General features: G+C 36.6%; 1 protein-coding gene across 4 annotated transcripts in view; it reads right to left on the bottom strand.

Moving 5' to 3' along the window:
* Window positions 1-2,741: 2,741 nt before the first annotated feature.
* LOC140334991 (uncharacterized) overlaps window positions 2,742-15,140 on the bottom strand; it is a 32,921-nt gene continuing 20,522 nt past the window's right edge. For 2 of the 4 annotated variants that reach the window (XM_072417314.1, XM_072417316.1), the window contains 5 exons: window positions 11,907-12,155; window positions 10,715-11,062; window positions 9,788-10,048; window positions 6,337-6,684; window positions 2,742-4,159 (listed from right to left, as the gene is read on the bottom strand). In XM_072417314.1, coding sequence (XP_072273415.1) covers window positions 4,098-4,159; window positions 6,337-6,684; window positions 9,788-10,048; window positions 10,715-11,062; window positions 11,907-12,155 — 1,268 coding nt within the window. In that variant the 3' untranslated portion in view covers window positions 2,742-4,097. The remainder of the gene's footprint in view (window positions 4,160-6,336; window positions 6,685-9,787; window positions 10,049-10,714; window positions 11,063-11,906; window positions 12,156-15,140) is intronic. The other 2 variants (XM_072417317.1, XM_072417318.1) reach the window with 1 other exon arrangement.

Genomic DNA, 15,140 nt, shown 5'->3' with positions numbered 1-15,140 from the left:
GTCCAGAGGTGTGGGCTTTCCTGGAGAAATACAGACTGCCCTTGGTAGTGCCTATGTGATGCTAATCCTCTATGATTAAAATAACTGAAATGCAATTAATAAAAGAGGTGAGCCAGGGATGGTTTCTAGCCTGCAGAGGCTAGGATGATGCTGCATGTCCTCCCTGTATCTGATTTGCTGCAGCTTCTAATGAAGCTCACAGTAAGAGTAACAGTCACACCTCATCTCAGACATCCTCATACTGACAGATGCTGAGGAGAAAGAAAGGGGTGTTTCTGAGTGCTAGACAATGTGGTCAAACTCCTACTTGACTTTTCATTCACCTTTATAATTTTCAGTGGCTTCAGAGAGTATTCAGACCCTCTTCACTTTTTTTTAATTTTGTGCGGTTGCAGGCCGATGCTAATCGTTTAAGTTTTATTTGACAAAGTAAAAGCAACATTTTAAAAAATGTAGTAACATTTTAAAAAATGTAGTAAATTTATTAAAAAAAAATATTAGACTTTATAAAAAAAACCCTGAAATCTCACATTTCCAGAAGTATTTATATCTTGTGCAACAACACGTTGGCCTCCCGTTTCTTTCTATCACTACTGAGATGTTTCTGCACCTTGACTATAGTCCCCTGTGGTAAATTGATTGGACATGATTTGGGAAGATGCCACCTCTCTATATTGAAGATCTTAGATCTTATAGGTGACTATGTATATCAGAGAAAAAAACGAGCCATGAGGTCAAAGCAAGTTCAGAGATAGGTTTTTCTGCACTGACGGTTCCCAAGAGCACAATGGGCCCGACATTCTCCAATGGAAGATGAGTACTGAGTGCAGATTAAAAAGAAAAAAAAAAACTATCCTACTGAATGTTTACTTCTGTCATTTGAATTGGGCTTTATTGCCATGTCTGCCTCTTGGCATAACCACATTTTACTGAGTACTGAAATTTACAACTATGGACAGGTGAATTTGTCCATTTGTTTTGAATATTTTAAATGAATGATAAATTGCTGCCAATCCCTTATGTCTACGTCTTTGTTATGTTTAAGCAGCTCTATCATTTTATGGTAAAATCAGCTTTCCATCTCCTTGGATTTATTTATTGTTATGTCTCATATATAGCAACCAAACTTCTTATATTTGCTGCATAAACCTCCTTCTGCTTCCCTTTTAATTAACTAGTGTTTTTGTTGCCTGATTTTCTGGTGTGTGTTATGACTTGCTGGTTGCCTTTGAACATCTCTTTCTTGTTTCCAAGGTTTGTGCTCTTCTCGTTTGCCATATCCTGGTTTTCCTGCACACAGTGAAAACACTAAACAGACATCAAACAAGTACAGGCTTAAGGTTTAAGAGAAAAATTTTCTTATAAATAAAGTGGAAATTGACAGATTAGTACTTATCTTTGCTCTGGCATTGCTCCGTCCCTAACCTGCCTTGACATCTTTACACAGTGTTTTCATATTTTGATTGGTCAACCTGGAATAATGTAACTTCTGCACATGCACATAGGAGTTCATTTATTATGGCACCAAGGCATGCTGAGATTGTACACTGAGTTTTGCATGCACAGCATAATGTGGGATGTAGATGTAGGGGATAATGGATTGTGGCACGGGGTCATTTTGCTGGGACACGGGCCTGGGTCGAATAAGCATTATTATTACTGTGGGAAGGGGTTTGTGGCTGGAAAGTGGGTCTGGGGCTGGTGGTTATGGTTTATGGTATGTGTTCTTATGGTTGGAATGAACCTGGGGTTTATAGGTTATGGCATAGTGCTCTTATAGCTGTAATGTGGACCTGATGGTTATGGATTAAGGATTAGGGGGTCCATTGTGAGCCTTGGGTTTTTTAGTCAACCTACATGGAAATAAAAAAACAATATGGATCCTGCAACTTACAACAAATAATGTTCAATCATGCCCACAGCGTAAATGTAGCCATTTTGTGGCAACCAAACCCATATGCTGCTACATAGTTAGTTCCTATTTTTTTCGCTTTACCTTAGGCCCTGAATTTTGATGAGACATTCACGGCTTTTTATAAATGTTTCACACAAGATTTACCTAATGTTTGCCAAAATGTTGACATTTTTCACATTGGATTCAATGCACCCATTTTATATCCCAGTTGTCACTGAAAACCCTTTCACACTTGTGGCTGCAAACCATCCCCAGGTACATGACAAACTACTACTACACACCCAGAAAAGGTAAACTGCACCACAGGTAATGCTTTTACACGTGTTGCCCTTTAATTTGTGGGTGCAATATGAAGCCTCATGTCTCTTCCAGGATCTCTGCCATAATCCACAGCAATGCAAATTCTACCATGTGCAATTTTAGTCTTGTAACATAGAATTCCAATGTTATTTTCATACAAGAGACTCTGGATGGAGTTTGTATATTCTTTCACATCTGTGGAGAGTTTCTGACAGGTTTTGTAACATTTCTCTTCCAAAAATGAACGTGTGAATGGAGTTTAGGTGGCAGTTCGGAGGACATGAGATGGATGGTTCTAGAAATCAACAATAGATAAATGAGAAGCTCTGAAACTCACCAATACCCAGCACAGAATAAAGACTTCATCACATCGGTATTACATCCAGGTACCATAAATGGTAACAGCATGCAGGTAACTTTAATCTTTAGTTGTTTAACTAAAAACAATTTACAGAATTACAATATAAGAATTACTAAAACAAAGACATTGGTGTAAGTACCCATACAAACAGGTATTTAACAGGCTCAGTTACAAAGACACATTGCTATCCATATTTGAAAAAAAAAAAAACAATGTACTATATATTATTAGAGCATCAGACAAAAGCAATAAAAAGCACAGTGACCATTGTGGACTATCTTGGAATGGTATACAAATGTCACATTTTCTGGTAAATGTATCCAGAAAGTCAAGGATGGAGTCACTTCCATGTGCAGGATACTGATACATAACTGCACCCCTATACAGTGGGAGGAGGAAGGCACAAACCAATCAACAATATAATAACAATAATAATAATAATTTCACATTTAATCACATTACAATTTTATCAAATTTTTTATCAGCAGCATTATTGTATCTGTAATATGCAGCATAGTGTGTATCTCTTTATTTCATTTCTAGAACTTCTATCAGATTGTTTTTTTACTCTTAAGGTCTGTGTTGGAGAGATTACTGCTCACCTCCTGTTGTAGTCACTGGTTTCTACTAAGGCGGGAAGAGGCAAAATTACGAGATGGGTTAATAAAAAGTCTCCTATGGGAGTAGTCCTCTGAAATGCAGTATCACGGAGTGGGTTTGGCCAAATGGGTGTGAATAAATGGGACTTTGTTAATTTATTTATATATAGATTGGTCTTCTTTATTGTTTGCACCCCTTAACATTACACACCTCACAAGTGGTAAATTCTGTACCATACCAATAACAGTCTCTATCTTGCTGAATTTTGTATACCTGCTATATCTTCAAACTGCTCCAGGTTATAGGTTTGCAGAGTGTAATTGTAAAACATGCTGGTGAGATGAAATCTCCTAAACTAAAGGACAGGCATCAACGATTTATTACAAACCCACAAATGTCCCACATTTTCCTTAAGTTACATGCAGAACACAAAATATGTTTAATGACATTGAAAGATTTCATCTCATCTGGTTTTCATAAAATCACTTTACACCAGAAACACTGTAAAGAAATAGAGCGAATTCATGAAGGCATGCGGCATTTGTTTGATTTCTATGCATTGAGGTGAATTCAGACAAGGTAGCAATATAAACACAGAGTAAGTCACATACTTTAGAAATGTTCATCATAGAGCTGAAGATGTTTTTATCCAGCAATTGTATAAATCTAATCCTGGTCATTTTGTTCTTGGCTTATCCATAGATGTGTTTTTCCTTTCCCTAGACAATCAGAATATAACATGAGTGGCAAGTCTTATGATATTCTCTCGGTTCTTTCCTTAGTTTGTGGCATTGGAAGATTCTGCTGTCACTCCTTGTTTTATTAGAGATGTTTCCTCCTCTTCACTTTTGAGTAATATAGATGAAGACCTACCCCTCAGTGAGGCAGTTGTAGCTTCTTTTATCATGTGCAGATGGTTGGTCAAACAGACTTTTCTTTTTGTTCATTCCTCATTTTCATAGGCAATTTCATTGGACTCCTGTCTGCAATTAGAAAATAAAGGGAGTTTTCTACACAGTCTTCTGATTCCATGTTATCAAGATTAAGTTCCATCTACTCTGTGCTCATTCCTCAACCCTGGCCCCACACTAACCAAACTATTCAACCTATCCCATTCCACTGATATCTATTTGGCTTGTTCCTCCTTTCTGCACATTTAAAAGAGCTCTAAAACCCAAACTTTCAATCTTGCCTATTCATGTAATTCTGTCTCTTAAACCCTCACTACTTATTCACCATCCCAAATATCCCCTCCTATTGTGTGTGTCATCCCCCTCCCATTGGATTGTAAGCTCTTCAGGGCAGGGTTCTCTCCTCCTCCTGTGTAACTCTCTGTTTATGTCTGCCATTTGCAATCCCCATTTAACCTCCCTGATGGTATTCCTGAGTGGTAGATTTTCTATTCAAAAAGCGGTAACCCCGAGTAACACTCAGGGGGAATTTACAGAGAGGGTAAAACTCCTTCCAGTTCCCAGTTCCAGCGGCGTCCTCCAGTGATGTCAGTGTCTTCTTCTCCTGTCGATGCCGGATGGGCATTTGCGTCCTCAACATTGGGGATGCGAGGCTAGGGGAAGCAGATGCCGGCCGAGTGTGCCTGGAGGGCGGGACTGTGCAGGCAAAAAGCAGAACCAGGTGGGAAATTTTAAATTAGGATTTTTAAATGTACCGCTTTTTTTTTTTTATTCTGGTATTTCTGTTGGTTTGGTTCGAGTTTGTTGCATGCCTGTTTTTGTTTTAGCTGGCTTTTTCTCAGCCACTAAAATATCAATAAATCATTTTATTTACCATTAGATAACTATAAAAAGTTTTTTTACACAGGACAGTCCCTCCGAATTTGGTCCCAAATGTAATGTTTTAGTTTAGTGCTGGGGGTTATTTTACTGGAGGTCACTCTGTGTGTTGGGTGCTTTATTGTTGTTTTTCTAAAGGATTATTGGTTGGTCACTTACGAAAGTGTATTATTTACCTGAAAGGGATTTATTGCATAGCTTAGTGAAAATTCACAAAACCTAATTACTTGGAAGGAAAACTAAAAAAAAAAAAACAGGATATTTGCTTCCACATGATTGTATATTTGAAGTCAACAGAACCTCACCTCCTTTACTAAGCTAAGATAATACTACTACTTAGTTATTATTTGATAGTTTTAAACAGACTGTTAAAACTCAATATGCCACTATAAAAAAAGTGACAAGAAGCATTTCTATATTAGACAAAATAACATTTTCTACCTTGAGTCAGTGCTCAATTCAATATTAAAATTCAATATAACATTCACATTGTTACCAAACAGAAAGGGATGATGCTAAAGTGTTTGGCTATCCATACACTTTAAATATACCTTTATTACATTTTTATATAGTGCACAAAGTCCTGTGCTTACTGCCTCTGCTGACTGTTAGCATTGTTTCCAGTTTTCTCCCCTCCATGGTATAGAGATGAGGAGAGAGGGTGGTGTTATGTAGTTCTGTCCTCCATAAACTCAGTTCAGCAATAAAGTGTTGTTACCATAGGACAGAATGTGTGTTCATGGCAGGATTGCCAAAAAAAAAGGCACTCAACTTTTCTCCGTAAACTGCCTTTTGGGAGGGTGAAATAGGACCTTTAATATGGACAACTCCTCTGTCATAGTCTCTGACAAAAACTGATAAAACACATTAGAACCTGAATACCTAATGGGACATCTCATGACCAACTAATTAATCAGCATAAAGTATTAAACATCCCTCGGTCAGTGTGTGGACCCCAGTGCTATCTGTCTTACTGTACCTGACATTCCATCATGGCGGGGGCACCCAGTACCTGATTACATTATCTTCCTTATAACATGAAGCATATGATTTCTGTGTTACTGTTATTTTACTCAAACCTGGATGTACTAGTCTCATCTTTTTTCCCGAGGAAGCATATTCTGCCCAATGCATCGGAAGCTGAATGAGACTGAAATGTGCACCTTGTATGTTCAGTGTTTGCTGATACTTGTACATTTTGTAAGGATTTGAATAAGTTATGTTTTTCTGATTAAAGGTTGTGATGTGGATGTACTTCTTATAAGAGTATCTATTGTTATATATTCCCCGTATATTATATATCTGTATTATGTTTATGTACTATCACACTACATTATTTTTGTATGATATAATATAGAGAAACTGCTTACCTTTCACATGTATCGGTCCTGTACGTCTTTCTATCACACGATCCGAGTCCGGAAGGTAAACTCTCACAATGAATTCTGACCCGTCATCTGATTGCTCTACAGGTAGTAAAGCCAGGTAAGCTATCCGGGTGTTTTGGACATCAGATGTGTCGTCTTTTTCTATAGATGGTTGCTTCTTTCCATCATAAGTTGCCAAAGTTACCTCACCAGTAGATTTCACTTTTACATGCCATATACATTGATGTTTACCAATAATATAGTTAGAAATTTTGCAAGATAGTTTGGCTATTTTCCCTGCTATCAGATCTGGTATCGTTATCTCACCAATCTCCGGGTCAAGCAGTGGTCCTGTAAGAATTCAGGCAGAATATCAATGTACTGAAAATCATTATATACAAGGATTATTCACAGCCCCTCAGGTGTCATATCTGCAATTATTACTCTAATACAATAACAGTATTATTGTTAAAGATGAACACTGGATTTCAAAATAAAAATTGGTATTATTCGTTCAATTATTATTTTGTTAATCTTACCGTATTTTCCGGCCTATAAGATGACCCCCAACTTTTCCAGTTAAAATATAGAGTTTGGAATATACTCACCATATAAGACTACCACTCATTCAACGCACACCAAATGAAAATTAAAAAACATCAGATTTGATTTCAATATGGTAATTTTAATTCAAATGCTTATGACATGCATGTACTTAGCAGAAAAACTGTCACTTATAAACATAAGGTTGTTTTTCATCAAACATGTAAACGTAAACCAGTACATTAAACTTTTCCTAATTCACTCTAAAGCTGAATGGAAGGATAAGACAATAAACCTATGGGAGCTGCTATGCTGTTTGTTGTCTAAGCTGTCAACCTACTGGAACTGATGATGATAGAAGGAAGAAAAAAACAATAGAGAAAGAACAAGTGCCCGGCAAGTCCCTGGTGAGTTAGCAACTCCCATCATAACTGCAAGCTACGGTATTTTTACAGGTTTTGCTAGCGTGACAGTTTCCCGTTAAAAGCCTTCAAAATCCTCCTGTTCATCATCTGATATCATAAGTACATCAATGACATCTTGTGATACATTTGTAAGGCAGTCATCGTATGGATCGAATTCCATATCAAATGGTGTGGTCTCAGCTTCATCTTCCTCTTCATCTTGCCACAAGTAGTTGTCCTCCATACCATCTTATGTTTATAAGTGACAGTTTTTCTGCTAAGTACATGCATGTCATAAGCATTTGAATTAAAATTACCATATTGGAATCAAATCTGATGTTTTTTAATTTTCCACACTTCTTGAAAGACTGCATCAATATCATTCCAGGCTTTTATTACAAACTTGCACAAAACATCCAACTGTGGAGCACGCATGTTTCCTCCTTTTGTGAATGACTTTTCGCTGCTAACCATCCATTCATTCCACTGTTCTTGAATGCGGTCTTTAAATGGCTTGTTTGGGCACACATCCAGGGGCTGTAGCAATGATGTCAATCCTGCAGGAATAACTGCTGCATCTGTCTTTAGTCTTGCAAGCCTTTCCTTGGTGCTGGGAGTTAAATGAGCCCTGAACATATCCCACACCAGTGGACTACGTTTTTGAATAAGTCCACCTGGTCGCCGGCTCCATATATTATCAAGCCAAAACTTTATCCCTTCTTCATCCATCCAGCCATTTTCATTTACATGTACAAAACAACCCACAGGGAACTTGAGTTTCGGCATTGTTTTTCTTTTAAAAATAATCATTGGTCTCAGTTTGGCACCATCAGCTGTGCATCCTAGTACCACTGTAAAACTGGACTTCTCACGCCCTGTTGTTTTAATTAAAATTGTTTTTTCACCTTTTTGATGGACAGTTTTATTTCCAACCATATCAAATTCATTGGAGTTCCATCCATATTTCCAATACTACTTAACGCATAGCCATGTTTAGTGTGCTGTCGTATTATGTATCGATGGAAACTATTTACTTTGCTATCAAGATCTGCAGGTAATTTTTGGGCAATTTTCGTCTTTTGCCTTAGTACCATATTATGCCTTCCCATGAATCTAGTACACCAGGATACAGTGGCCTTAAATCTGTTGCTGTGATCCGGGTTAGATTTGGCCCACTGAAGTGCAAACAAACGTATTTGATTTCGTGTCACTACGTAACCATTTTGGCGATGCTCATTCACCATGTCTGCTACTTGTTTTTCGAGTTCTGGCCAATGTGGACAGCACAATAGCGAGATCTGAGAGGCAGATAGAACAGTATAGTAATTGGAGGAGGGATAAAGGAGGAGGTAAGAGGCGTGTACAGTGGCAGCCTACACTGCCCCTTGCACGCTCCACACTCAACCCAAAGACGCGCACCCCTCCGAGTCAATGGGCGGCTTCTGGTGGAGAGCCAATCCAGGCTCATGTTCTCCTCCTCGAGGTACAGGAAGATGTGTGTAGCTTGCTTCCCCTTGATACTCTCAGCACAGAGCGGGGACTCGGCCGCGGCACCCCCCACCATATGCGCTGGACATATGAAGCAAGGGAAAGCAAGCTGCAGGTAAGTACCCGGCCTATAAGACGACCCCCGACTTTGGCACAGATTTTTCAGGGTTAAAAAGTCATCTTATACACCGGAAAATACGGTAATTGTGATTAGTTCCTATTTCCTAATCATAATTAGTGTTCCCAGTATGGTAACAACTTAACTTGAAACAATGATTTTTTTGTATACAAAGGTAAGAATATATGTCATGTTTTTATTGTTTTCACCTCTCTATTTGTCCTGTTGATCATTTGCCACCAAACAAAAATGATGAGAAATCCAAAATTTTAGAGTTATTCCCAGAGCAAGAGGTTAGTGGAAATTGTTCCAACACCTGTTTAAAAGAACCGTATCTGAAAGGGAAATTTCATTGTGAGAGTCTTCTAATTTTATTTTTGTGGTATTAGGGCAGAAAGTTGAAGAAATGGTAACCAAAAAGTAAAAAAAAGCAAAAAACTAAATAAATAACCTAACAGGATTTCTAATTATTTTCTATATTGTTCAAACAAAAAACAAACATTAGGCTATACATGCAATTTAAAAATTCAATGAATATTATAGTAAGTGTTAAAAAATCCAGTGCTTACTACCTCTGTTAAGAAGTTAGCAGTGTTTCCATTTTTATTTTTCTGTGGATTAAAATGCACCCCTCCATGTTATAGAGATGAGGAGGTGGTGTTATGTAGCCATGCTCCTCTATACATATAGTCCAGTGAGTGTTGTTACCATAGGACAGAACCTGTATTACTGACAGGACTGGTAGCAAGTAAAAAAAAGAAAAGAAAAGAAAAAAGACATACAAATGAAAAGCAATGCAGCCAACACATCTAAGGACTGGTAAACTGCAATATGTTACATTTTTGTTCTTAAGTTTTTATATATACTAAGTTCTTTTTTACTTGTAAATGAAGTTACTTACTGTTCTCTGTTGTGTTTGCATTCTCTTTTTGTGAGACAGATCTGCTTGCTGGGGTTGGAGGTTTCCTGACTTTTTCTTCTCTCTGTTTTGGTGTCTGCGTTCCCTTCTTTTTGCCAGGTGATTCTGAATTATTTTTCTTTAGTAGAAGGGATTGTTCAGGAGATTCAGGACTTTGGATTGCAGTTTCTTCTGTAGATTGGTTTGGTTGGATTGTAGTTTGTTTCCTGTGTGTTGTTGTGTTTGCTGGGTTTTCCTCAGTCACTAAAATATCAATAAAATGCTTTACTTACCAGTAGATAACTATACAAATATCAGTTTACAAATATAATCCTTCCATACACGGTGCAGAAAGTATTGTTTTTGTTTACTGCTGTGCTCCTGTGTCTGCTGTGGGGATTTTGTACTGGGGTACATTACTACTGTGCTGGTTGGGGGCTTTAAACCCTGTTGGGGTTATTTTACTAAAGGAAGATATGCTGTTCACTTGCAAGAGAAGGAAAATATATAAATAATGCTTGCTTTGTGAACAGACCACATTCCTTTAGCAAATCAACCCAACTGCTTCATCTTAGATTCTCTATTTTCCATAACACATATAATTATATAATTATCAAGTTCAGTTCCCTGATATTTAAACCATTTTATTTACAATCTTAAAGTTTCAAAAAGGTGAAAAATAAATCTCACTAGGTGACAAGAAGCATTTTTATATTAGATAAAATAACATTTTCTCCTTGTGTCAGCGATCAATTCAATATTAAAATTTATTATAGCATTCCCTGTAGATGCAGCTGTTTTATGTGTATCTATATATATCTGTAGGAACTCTATTGTTATATATTCCCTGTGTATTATATATCTGTATTATGTTTATGTACTGTCACACTACATTGTTTTTCTATGATGTAATATAGAGAAACTGCTTACCTTTCACATGTATCGGTCCTGTACGTCTTTCTATCACACGATCTGAGTCCGGAAGGTAAACTCTCACAATGAATACTGACCCGTCATCTGATTGTTCTACAGGTAGTAAAGCCAGGTAAGCTATCTGGGTGTTTTGGTCATCAGTTGTGTCGTCTTTTTCTATAGTTGGGTACTTCTTTCCATCATAAGTTGCCAAAGTTTCTTCACCAGTAGATTTCAATTTTACATGCCATAAACATTGATGTTTACCAATAATATAATTAGAAATTTTGCAAGATAGTTTGGCTCTTTTCCCTGCTATCAGATCTGGTACCGTTATCTCACCAATCTCCGGGTCAAGCAGTGGTCCTGTAAGAATTCAGGCAGAGTATCAGTGTACAGAAAATCATTATATACAAGGATTATTCACAGCCCCTCAGGTGTCATATCTGCAGTTATAATTTACTACAACACAATAACAGAATTATTATTAATGCTGTCCCAACAATAATATACATAATTGTTAATAAAAATGGTTATTATTTGTTTAAATATTATTCTGTTAATCTTAATTGTGATTAATTCCTAATCCTAATTTCTCTTCCCATTATGGTAACAACTTTGAGAACTGGTCTAGGAAAAGAGTTTTTGTAGGAAAGAGTTAGATCATATGTCATTGTTTTTTTATTATTATCACCTCTTTATTTGTCCTGGTGAGTATTGTCACCAAACAAAAATGAGAAATACAAAATAATAAAGTTACCCCCAGAACTACGTCCAAAGAGGTTAGTGGAAATTTTTCCAACACTTGTTCCTGTGACATTGGTCGGAAAGTGGAATTTCTTTCACTAATTTCCTTCTGTGTCACTTGAGGAAAAAGTTAAAGAAATTTTCCCCAAAAGTCCAAAATCAGTGAAAAAATAACCTGGTGGGATTTTATAACCCTTTCCTATTCCTGTTAAAAAAAAAAACATTTGGCTATACACTTATTTGGCTATGTATGCTCCCCTATATCCCCTATATATATAGTCACCATAGCACAGAGCTTGTATTACTGGCAGAATTACCAAGTAACAAAAAACAAAATAAAAAATAAAAAGCAATGCAACCAACACATCTAAGGACTGGTAAACTGGAATATGTTACATTTTTGTTCTTGAGTTTATATATATACCAAGTTTATTTTGTGTCACTTGTACATGAAGTTACTTACTGTTCTCTGTTGTGTTTGTATTCTCTTTTTGTAAGATAGATCTGCTTGCTGTGTTTGGAGTTTTACTGTATTTTTGTTCTTTTTGATTTAGTGTCTGTGGTCTTTTCTTTTTGCCTTTTTTAGTTGATTCTGAGTCCTTTTTCTTTGGAGATTCAGTACTTCTGATTGCAGTTTCTTCTGTAGATTGTTTTGGTTGGATTGTAGTTTGTTCCCTGTCTGTTGTTGTATTTGCTGGGTTTTCCTCAGTCACTAAAATATCAATAAAATGCTTTACTTACCAGTAGATAACTACAAATATTGGTTTACAAATGATAATCATTTCTATATTAGATACAAATAATATTTAATAATTCAATATAACATTCTATGCAGATGCAGCAGTTTTTTTTATATCTACATATATTTATCTGTAGGGACCCATGACACTGCCGATCTCTAAGTCTATCCCCTGCAACAAGATAATACACTTTGCTATGTGAACAGATTATATTTCTTTAGTAAATCAAATGAACCCTATTGTGGGATCTCATCTAATTTCCTCTAATTTCCATAAACATACATTGATAAAAGGCTGTTCCTTTCCTGATTATTGAAACTTTTTAGTTTTAGTTTGTATATTATAGTTATTAAACAGGAGAGAAATTTATAAACCTTGATCTTCTCCTTCTAAAGGAGATAAGCAGCATTTGTATATTAGAAAAAATACCATTTCCCCACTTGTGGCAGTGCTGAAATCAATAATAAAATCAATATAGCATTCTCTGTAGATGCAGCTGTTTTATGTATCTCTATATCTATATATTATCTGTAGGGACCCAACACACTGCTGGCTATTGGTACAGATCTTTATGGCTATTGGTACATAATCCCTGTTTTTGAGATATCTGTATTATGTTTATGTACTGTCACACTACATTATTTTACATAGTCCTGAAGGTTGATTCTCGAAATGAATTGTGACCTGTCACCTGATTTCTCTATAGGTAGTAAAGCTAGGTAAGCTGTGCGGGTGTTTTGGTGTTTTTCTATACTTGGGTACTTCTTTCTATAAGTTGCAAAAAAATCCTCACTAGTAGATTTCACTTTTATACACCACAAACATTCATGTCTACCAATAATATAGTTATAAACTCTCAGCTCTTTTCCCTGCTATCAGCACTGGTACCGTTATCTCACCCGTCAGCAGAGTATCAATGTGTATTTGTACAGTACAAGTGTATACAGAATCTTTCTCAACAACAAAATTTACTACATATATTTAGGGGTGAAAAAAGAAAAGGTTTGGGTGGTGTTATTTGGAGTATTGTGTACCTTTTTAAAAACAAGGCCTCCATTTTATTCTTTACATAGAAACATGTGATGACATGCCAACATATCGGCTCTTCCCAGCCTAATCGTATACTCTAAATAACCTGATTATTTACCCGCACATGTGACATGAGCTTCCAAAATACCAGCTTTGTTTTGCTGGATTGGTTTGTTGATGTTTGAGATTTCTGGCACACTATAAAAAAAAACACTCTTTTATAGGTAAGCATCAGTGGAAGAGTGCCAACATTTTACCTAATGGCATTTGAATTGGAAGACATCTTTTTGGCCTTACATGACAAAGACTATAAGTAAAGCCAGGTGAGCAGGACTGTGTGTTTTACCTGTGTGGACCTGATGAACCACACTGACCCCATCTACCTCCAATATAGTAATGTGAGATCTTCTAAAGCATCTATATCTACTGTGTACTGGCCTCTGAGATAAGGATACCTTGATACCAATGCACATTGGAAACTGTAAATGCATCCAGAATTCATATGAATGGAAAACCTGGGACAACATAAAATTTGACTACTAAAATAAGAATAAAATAAAGTGGCTCTACCGTCTGTTTTTATTTTGTTTGTAGGGATAATTTTATAGAAGATTTCCTAAACTTCTTTATCGAATGTGTTTCCAAGGAAGATGATCCCCAGGAGTATTTGCTATAAAGGACTCTGAACGAACTTTCTTTATTATGGATATTGGATCAGCCTATACTAGAAGCTAATGTAATCCTGTTAGCATTTGAAGTATTGATTTTTTTACTGTTTAGCCTTATTAGGAGTACAGTGAATAACAGTAGTTTGTGTGAATGTGGTAACCAGCTAACCATAGGAATATGTGTCATGATGCCAAGCTTACAGATTGGATGTTGAGCCCTCCTTAATTTTGAATGAAGGGTAGATATAGGGACAGTTTCCACTGACATTTGCTAAGGAGGCCCGGTCTTAACCTAGCGATGGCATATGTCAATATACAGGTTTTCCATCACTAAGTTGGGTACAGCTGGGTGAATGTAAATGATATATAGTTAGAAAGTTAGAGTGTGCTCATTCTTTATGATCAAAAAGGGGTGGGGAATAGGAAGTAAATTTAGGGATGCAGTCAACATAAGTGCAGCCATTTGTAGTATACCATCTCATAAAATCTCATAATTTTATAATATTTATTCAGCTGATCTGTAGAAACACCTCACCCCTTGCCTTAATAGATGGACGATAAGTGTAGAAATTCCAATTGATTGTGTTATAACTGTTATATTCCCTTTGTGTGAACTTTTTTCACGTGTTTCTGAAAAAATCTTTACCCTAAATGCCTTCACTTGAGTTAGCTGGTTGACTGTGAGAACACATCAATACAGGAGAACACAGGACATAAGGAGATTTTGTGCACATGGTTGAGCAGGATCACTGTGGACTGTGAAGGAGCAGTAGATGGATCAGTGATCACAGCATTAGGCTGTAATAGCTAGAAGAATGCCAAAATGACACATACGTGTAAGCAAGTATATCATAATGTGCAAGTTTTCTGTGGGTAGTAACAGTTGTAAATTATAAAATAGACCCAAATATCACCAAGAACTGTAGCCGAAGTTTTTGCCCCTGAGAGAGCTAACACAACCTAGCATAAAATAACCACAACAACAATCCACAAAAAAATCTACCATTAGGTGTACCCAGAAGTCTCTTTTCTTCTCTATGATTAATTGACACCTCCTTGTCAGAGTCTGGTCAGAGAATTGGTATTTCAAACAATTCAAGAAAATGCAAAATACTGCATTGTGATACATTTTAGGCTATGGTGTCTACTTGTTTTTATTGTATGCGGCTATAAGATTCTAAGCTTGTCATCACTGACCCAAATTACCACTCACCCACACCATAGTAATGAGAGATGTTCCCAACACGTCGATCACAATCT

Source organism: Pyxicephalus adspersus, chromosome 7 (assembly GCF_032062135.1).
Source record: "Pyxicephalus adspersus chromosome 7, UCB_Pads_2.0, whole genome shotgun sequence".
Classification (NCBI taxonomy): Eukaryota; Metazoa; Chordata; class Amphibia; order Anura; family Pyxicephalidae; genus Pyxicephalus; species Pyxicephalus adspersus.
Note: the sequence above shows the minus strand (reverse complement) of the source record. Positions and strands in the feature narration are given on the sequence as shown.